This window comes from Amblyomma maculatum, chromosome 8 (assembly GCF_055883805.1).
Source record: "Amblyomma maculatum isolate TAMU_Amacu chromosome 8, ASM5588380v1, whole genome shotgun sequence".
NCBI classification, from domain to species: Eukaryota; Metazoa; Arthropoda; class Arachnida; order Ixodida; family Ixodidae; genus Amblyomma; species Amblyomma maculatum.
The window spans coordinates 43,422,969-43,431,074 of NC_139351.1; the positions used below are offsets into that span (position 1 = coordinate 43,422,969).

The following is an 8,106-nucleotide window of genomic DNA, read 5'->3' on the forward strand; positions in this document are numbered from 1 at the left end:
ATTGGTGCAACTGGGCATCGGGTTCGAAAGATTTTTGTGCACACTTGGTTACTGAGCCCATTGAAGTACATGCTCCAAAATGTGCAAAGCAGAGAACGGAGGTAAATAATTTGCAGAATGAGTGGTCAGCAATCACATCAAAGGAAACTTAGAACTTGATAAAACTGAATAATTTCCTATGTATATTAGCTGGACCTTTTTGTTCATGTGGAAAGTCCTGTGCATGAGGTTAGGGTACCTTCAGTTTATGCTCAAAGAGCCTTCAAGAAATAACAGTGTCCTCAAGAGCGAAGAAACTGGTCAATAAAACGAATTCAGTGCTTTTCGAATCCACTAACAGCGTTGTAAGAAATCACCACCGTTAGGAAATAAACCAATGTAACTTCGTGCAGAGTGCTGGAATTGTGTAAACATCAGCAACATTACAAGCAGCTGGGACACTACAAAGACAAAAAATTGAAGCATTGTGTGGACAAGAACCTTCAGCCGGCTTCCAAAGCGTGTCAACGTTCTGTAAGCGCCTTCCAGAAAATAGCCTTGTATTCTGGTTGCGAATTACGTGAGAACAGCTACTATAAACATGCAAATAAAAGCTGCTAAAGAAAGTGCGCTTAGCGCATAGCTAACAAATGTGTTTGACAAAATACAGTAAAAAGTATTTCCCCCAAGAGGGAGCCACGCCGCTCTCCACAAATGCCTTGGTGCGCCTTACGCAACAAGAAACGGATGTGCCGTCACAGAAAGGCACACTTCTGCTCAGGATTCATTGATGACCCGGAGGGGCAGGAAAAGGCCTTTGCGAACGGTTCATAGTTGCGCACGGCTTCGGTGCATTCGGGCGACACACGGCGACGGTGACTCGTCTCCCTGCAAGTCACGTGGCAGGCTGTGATGAAAAAGACCTGCTCGGCGCTGTACTCCTCCATTCCCGGGAGACGTAGGTCCCGATCGTCGCTACGGAAGCGGAGGTAGGCAGCGTGCGCGATCTTCAAGGCAGGAAGGAAAGGGAAGAGAGCCGTCACGTTGCTACCGGAAGTGACGTTGGACGAGCAGCGCGCTAACTCCCACAGGGCTCGCCCGGGAGAGCCGATGTTTCGGTTGCTCTCTTTGTCAGTGTTAACGGTGTCCAAAGACGGTGTCCATGGGGTATGAGACATATCGTCGCTGAGCAGAATTGTCAGCGCGTTGATAGTTCGGGCGAGCTGCAAGGGTCCATGCGACGGATATAAAATTACACATTGTAATACTGCAGGTTGTTAAAATACTATCGTAGTTCGTTTCGGAGTTCTGGCACTAAGCGATACTTTAATGCACCATCTGAAGTATATGTGACATAAAACGAACGCTATCACAAAGTTCCCTTGTCTGCATTCAAAATTGTCCCAGAGGTCGTGATAGCACTGCCAACATTGCAATGGTCAGACTAAAGTATTGTTTTTTCTTATTACGGAGCGTCAGTGCCGCACAGACATATCTACACCCTCTGTCAAAATATACTGCCCAGGGTGTTTCTGCACCTTGCTGTATAGCGCACAATGCATCGCCAAGATTTCCAATCCATCTACGGTGAAAGGAACTCTTGAGCTTATCCCTACGAGACTTTGGGCTTCCATGGATATTTTACGAGAGCCATTACACTCCTTAGATTCAAGCATCGCGGGCTGTGCAATTTTTACAACGGTTGTACATATGACACTAACGGTTTCGCAACATTATGATGCGCACGCCGTCGGTACGCTGGGAGGAAGATTATTCACACATTTATGCGCCAGATTATATTTCGCTTAAAAATATCCACCAAGGGTCGCGCACTGTGGAGATTAAAATACCGGTTTATGCATTTTTAGCAAAGTTCACATGACAGTTGTGAAATTAAATATCAGTTATCCGTACTTCTATCACAGTCTCATTATACGCACATACAAGGAAGAATAATGCGTTTCGGAAACCATGTTACAAACACCATTCCTTAAACACCAAATAGCAAGTTTAAGAATACCGCACTCAAGCTAGATTATAAAAAATTACACTATTCGCTTTGAGTATAGTGCCATATCTTGATTATAGTCTTGAGAATAGTACCATGGCGCGATATAGTTTGAGCGCACCATATACGGCTGTAAAGGTGTTCCTGCTCTGCCGAACTATTTACGTCTGATTACGCTTGCCCGGCGTTGAAACAGTGGGCTGAAGGAATAGGACGGACAGGGAATACACAAATGGCGCACAATTGTCATATTCATTGTTTCTCTCCAAGCTTATATTTTCAACACCTTGCTTGAGTAAACAGCCAAACCCTTACATTTTAAGTCTGCAAATCTGGTATTAGATTTTCGCCACTCCACGTTACCTGCATGGCGTACAAGAATCCAAGGCCTCCGTAAACCATGGCGTCGGTGCCTTCATTCGAGTAGTACGGGGCTGCGAGAGCTGCCACGGCGATGGAAATCACGTTCGTCACCGGGTTGTATGATGCCAGGTGTGCCGATTGGAAACGGAACAACCGCAGGCTTGCCTGGTACTCTTCACTCCCGATTGACTTTTGCAGCTGCTCACGACTCTTGCGCCAGTGTTCTAAGAAGCTCAGTTCCGTTCCGTGGTCGTTTCCGTACAGGACTTCAAGGCGTCTGTTGGTCATATATTCTTGGGGTGGCCATATCATAGTGCTGGTGTTCTGAAGCCGCGTGGAGACAACACGGATTTCTTTTGTGTCCAGGGTGGACCAGGACCTGATCTCCGCCAGCGCAGTCATGTGCACGTTGCTCAAAAGTTTCTTAACGATGAGCCTATGATCTTTGGAGAATGCACGGTCGTCGGTACCAGAGAAAAGAAGCGTGTATACGTTGGCAGCGTTTATACCGCAAGCAATCGGGTAGTAGTAAGCGGAAAGAGGGTGTTTTGAGAAGAGGCCTCGCACTGAGCTACTTACGACTGGGCCGAGAAGCTGAATGAACCACCATGCCGTGTGGAAGATCACCTCCCGGGCCGTGTACGATTCGAAGAGGACACGCATCACAACTAACAGATTACCGTCGGTGGCCACCAGGGTGTCCTCTTCGGTTAGCTCTGGTTTCACGTTAAATGCGGATTGGAAGGCATCGACCCAGTCACGGGCTTGGAGTTTAGGCACTAAAGCTGGTAACTGGCGAATGACCAGAAACCGAGATTTTGGGTGTGTCTAAGTGAACATGAGTGACAGGTTTCCGAAGATAGAGCGCTGAATTTCAACGCTTGCCATTGCAAACTCAATGAATGCGGGCAAAGCCCTCTCTCGAAAGGTACCCGATAAAAATAAGTTGACGACGGTTTTATAGAAGTCGTACCTAATAATCTCTGTATATATGGCGTCCAAAATATATGGTATGACAGATGGGCTCATGGACATCGACCTTCGTTGCGCGGTGCCATGCCAGGGCTCTAGGATTTCCACGGAGAACCACAATGGCGTGACCCACAGAGCGGCCAGGTTGACCAAAGCTCTCAGAGGCACTGAATAACCGTTTGGGTCACCAAGCCGAGCATCATTGGAGTCTAGCAACCAGGGAAACAATTCCTTGCTCATGAATCCAACTATGCTTTCCGAGTCGTCAATGTCCGCTATGGTGCCTTCAAAGCGAAGACAAGCGTTCATCATCTGCCTCATGCCTTTCGTTACGGGACGACTGGGGTCTTCGCGAAGTTTTGTGCGTTCACGTAGCCAGTACGCTAAGCGAAAAATAGCCGTGGGCTCACTGTACCGAGTGTCGTTGTGCAGCCACCGGGAGCACACAAACTGCCCAAAATCTTTGCAGGCTTCCTGGCTGTTGTGTAGTTTTAGGCCTAGCCCAAGTGAGTGACCCAAGCAGGCTTTAGTGGCGCAAATTGGAGGATTAAGGTGATGTCTAGTCTTTTCATGGGCGAGGTAGAAGACGATCGTGGCGATGATAATGGCCACAATTGTGGTGACGAAGAGCAAGAATATAGCTGCCGTTCTCTTGAAGGTGCCGTGTTTTGGCGTATTTCGTCCCGGTGGTGATATTGACTGCAGAAGAAAACATTCTTTGTGTGAGTTCTGTTCAGTCTATCGCAGACACATTTCAAGATACCAACATTTTGTTAAGGGTTGTTGATAAAAATCTATTACTCTGTGACAAAATGACTAATCAAGTAGTACTTAAAAACTACTGAACGCTCGTCTCATCAGTGGTCGATGCTTTTTGATTTTGTATTGACTGGAGAAATTATGTTGGTCAGTGCAGCTGCAAATATTTCGCTTCGGCAACCTTCGATTTGACGATGAAATGAGTAAGCCAGGGTACAAATAATGATTCGATCTTTATAACTGATAATTCTATATGAAAAAAGAGCATTTTTAAATAAAACTGAACAAGTCGAATTGTCCAAAATTATTTCGACGGATTTCAATTATTTATGACTTTAGCTGATGTATTCTCGAATATGTACCAATAGGTTGATTGTACTGCAGTACTCTCGACTTTTCCTGCCTGCCTGGCTTGCTGGAGGGAAGAAACGTTCTGTTCGTTGGAGATTGTGGCTCACAGGACTATAAGACTGAAGGCACCAAAGCGCCACGCTTTGAATGTAATAAGCAACTTAGGGTAAACATGGTTCACAATCGTGTCACGATGGATAAAATTTTTTACTGTACGCAGTGAACAAGTGAGTCGAGAGAAGCATCAGTGCGCAAGCCAACGCTTTGGCATGGAGACCAGCTTTTTCAGACGCAGGGGTTTTGTATACGTAGAAATTTAGTGTCGAATTCTTTTCAGGCCGACTGGGCCTCCCCTAACTACACTGTGATAACTTTAAGAAGTGGTATTAGGCGTCAGGAATCATGTGGTCTGAAATATCGTGAGTTGTTACTTATGATAGAAAGACGATAACGTGCTCCAGATCTACGAGCCTACATTGGTTCGCGGAGCGTACTGACCCAGCCAAACAAAGAACAAACCTTGCAAATAGAGATTTCAGCGTGTCTTGGTATCCCAAGTGTCACATAAACTCACCTACAGATTTAAAGAAAATATATTTGACTCTCGGTTCGTTCTGATTTCATAGAGGCCTACTGGCCCAATTATAATAAAAATTACTCTAACCAATAAAAAAGGGGGGAGAAATATTTAGCAGCGATTGCGTACAGGCGGCTTCGGTCTTACCCCATCGTCGACCGCTGACGGCTTTGTGACGACTTGGTCTGAGAAATCTACTACATGAGGGGTATGTCTGCGCACTCCTTGAGCGCATGTGCTGACGTTCCAAGTAGTGGTGCGAGGTCATGTAATTGCTGTCTACATACCGATCTTCGAAGCGAGGACACCGAATGATTCAGAAGTGCTTCCAGGGCTCGGGTTTTATCCGCTGCAGAGCAGTAGCTATTCACAGTACGTGTGCATAATGAGCAGCAGAGACGGAGACGTTGATATGCTCTGAGCAGCGGCAACGTTTGTTGATAACGCCATCATAATAACTATTTCTGGACAAACTTTCGCGCTCATCACCAATATTATCTGAATTGCTCTAGGCAAGCGATTAATATTAACTGCAGGCGAAAGATTACCTACAAACTTAGTTATTAAGCCCGCGCTGACCAACCATAAGTCCGTTTCGACCATCCCAAAACCGTGTTTCATGGCTGCTCTGGCACACGAATCTGTTTGTTTCCATACCTGCTTCTCAGTTTACCTGTTTTGCTTGTTCAGCAATACATTCCTTACAAGTTACAGCTCGATCCCAAGATACCTCCGAAGAATAAGCTGACCGACGACGACTAGCGCAGTTTAATTAGCAGTGGGTGCGAGCAGCCACAGCTTATTTGCTTTAAGAAGGATCTGTTCACTTTTTCACAAGATGAAGTTAGCGCAATGTAAGTAAGTCAAGCATGAGGGACTCCACGCTCTACCTTGAACAGCCGAGGATAAAAAGAAGGAAAAAAAGCAGAAAAAGAAGAAGAAGAGGAAGGCTGGTAACTTATGCTCTCGCTTAAATTTCCCCAATAATGTAGCATCTTACACTGATAATGCGTGGTAGGGGAATTATGTGGCTGACAAAAGACGCTTCCGTCATTGCTATCGCTATTCAACTAGGGTTAACAAGAGTAAACCAATTTTTTTTATTCAAATTAGCCACATCATTCGTAATACTATGCATTGCTATGTACGTATTACAATAATTGTCCAAAAACAGTGCGACGAAATAATTTAATCACAAAAGACTGTCACCCCACAAGTTCCATACATTCTCAATCACCTCATTAGAATACATGACCGCGTATGATCCCCGTGACTGCGTTACGCGTGATCGCTTACACTTGACAAACGAAATCTCAGATTATTACGTGAAAGGTCATTCAACTATTTCTTGCCAGGATCCTCCTTGGATTCGAATTTCACGCACGGCCTTTTTACTGGACCGGGATACTGTAAGCTCTATGATGTTTCTGCTTCTGACAATAGTCTGGCCCCGCCACGGTAGCTTCAGTAGTTAGAGCCCTCAACTCCTAAACGTCAAGGAGGGGGGTTTAAACCTGGCCGTTCCGGTCGCTGTTCACTGCAGGCGTAGAGTAAGGCGCCATGTGACATGCGCTGTCAGCGCAGGTTAATGAGCCCCAGGTTGTCGATTATTCTGGATCCCTCCATTACACGCCTTTACGGCGTCATTCATTGCTTTGTACCGTTAAACTCTGTATACACCAAGCCAGATTAAATTACATAACCTGACTAATAATAACAATAGGAAGAGAATGGCAATCTATCTGTTGTACTTGTTTCTGTGGAAACTTGACCCGCGCCGTAAGGGAAGGAAAGAAGGTGGGAGTGAAAGCAGCAAGAGAGAAAGGGGTGCCGTAGTGGAGGGTTCAGGAGTAATTTAGACCTCCCCGGGCATCTTTAGCATGCACTGAAATCGCACAGCAGATGGACGCCTCTTCATTTACGTGACGGGGCGGGGTGTTTGGCTTTTTCTGATGGGAAATAATATTTTCCCAATCAACAATTTATTCAAATCGCCTACATCGAAACGAGTCGTCGATGGTCGGGTTCGAAACTATATGGGTTGTGTACCATTGCCTGGAGTCTGTTCAGGGCTGCCGCTTCCTCCACAGAGCTTGGCTTGAACAGTCTCTTGGAAACTCCTACAGGCAAAAGAGAGGAATAAAATTTCACCTCTAGGTTTCGGCGTCCAAAGGAACTAATTAAGTTACATAAGTTAAAAGGTTTCTGTCTTGTTTTGATTTTTATGGCGCACAAGAAGCCAAGGCTATCATGTGCATCTGCATAAGCATCTTCGGTGCTTCTTTGGTTCTGAACGGGTGAACAAACTATTTTGTTAGCGTGCAAAACACCTTAGTATGCACCCCCTGGGACACTTGAGCAGTGTACCTCAAAAGAGGCACAAAAAAATGACGAAGACGCACTTAAGCTCGGCCTTTAGTGGTGACGCAAAAGCGTGTGCTCTTTTATTTCTACTTTTAGCTATGGCGGACCACGAAGCAGTAAGTCAGCACGTTTAGTACGACTGATTACAGCACAATGAGTAAAACTAGCAATATTCCTTTTATAACGGACTATAGCATGAAGGCTCAGAATTTTCATTCTTTTTTTAGCTACGATGACTACGACCTTCTCAAATTTTCCTGAAATTTCCTCCGTATATATTGTCCGCGGGTTTTTGTTTCTTTAAACCATATTTGAATGCGGCGCGCTGCTATGTCGCAACACAAAAATGATTATTAAAATATTCTATTAGACGAGCTCAATCGGGGAGGTTTCTGCGGCAAACCTTGTTATGTAGGATGGCACTGGACGCCCGTGCATCGATATTTGCCCTGCTTTTGCTGGAGGGCAAACCTTTCAGCTTGTCATCACTCATTCTAGAAAAACCATTACTAAGCCTTTGTCAACGGTCACCAGGCCATACAAGCAGCGTAGATACAAAAGTTTTTGACGGTGCCAATAACGTGACTGTAATGTGTCTTGAAGAATAAGATTGCGATGGAGCGCATTTTGCAATGCTCGCAGATTATGACTAGCAGCTTCCCGACATCGTACAAGAGGAGAGTATACAGCTGTTTCATCATACCTGCACTCACCTATGGGGTTGAAACGTGGA

General features: G+C 45.4%; 1 protein-coding gene across 1 annotated transcript; it reads right to left on the reverse strand.

Annotated features, from left to right (window-relative positions):
• Nucleotides 1-734: 734 nt before the first annotated feature.
• Nucleotides 735-3,643, reverse strand: LOC146181065 (membrane metallo-endopeptidase-like 1). The gene is made up of 3 exons (XM_084575688.1): nt 3,406-3,643; nt 2,351-3,066; nt 735-1,202 (listed from the first exon to the last, which is right to left on the reverse strand). Exons 1-3 carry the CDS (start codon nt 3,641-3,643, stop codon nt 735-737), a joined length of 1,422 nt encoding a protein of 473 aa, XP_084431814.1.
• Nucleotides 3,644-8,106: the final 4,463 nt, after the last annotated feature.

Coding starts and splice junctions, on each gene's coding strand:
- LOC146181065 (XM_084575688.1), bottom strand. CDS start 3,643: ATGAGGCAGATGATGAACGCTTGTCTTCGCTTTGAAGGCACCATAGCG. Junction 3,067..3,405: donor AATCCTAGAGCCCTGGCATG/GCACCGCGCAAC, acceptor ACGTGAAACCAG/AGCTAACCGAAGAGGACACC. Junction 1,203..2,350: donor GATTCTTGTACGCCATGCAG/GTAACGTGGAGT, acceptor GGACCCTTGCAG/CTCGCCCGAACTATCAACGC.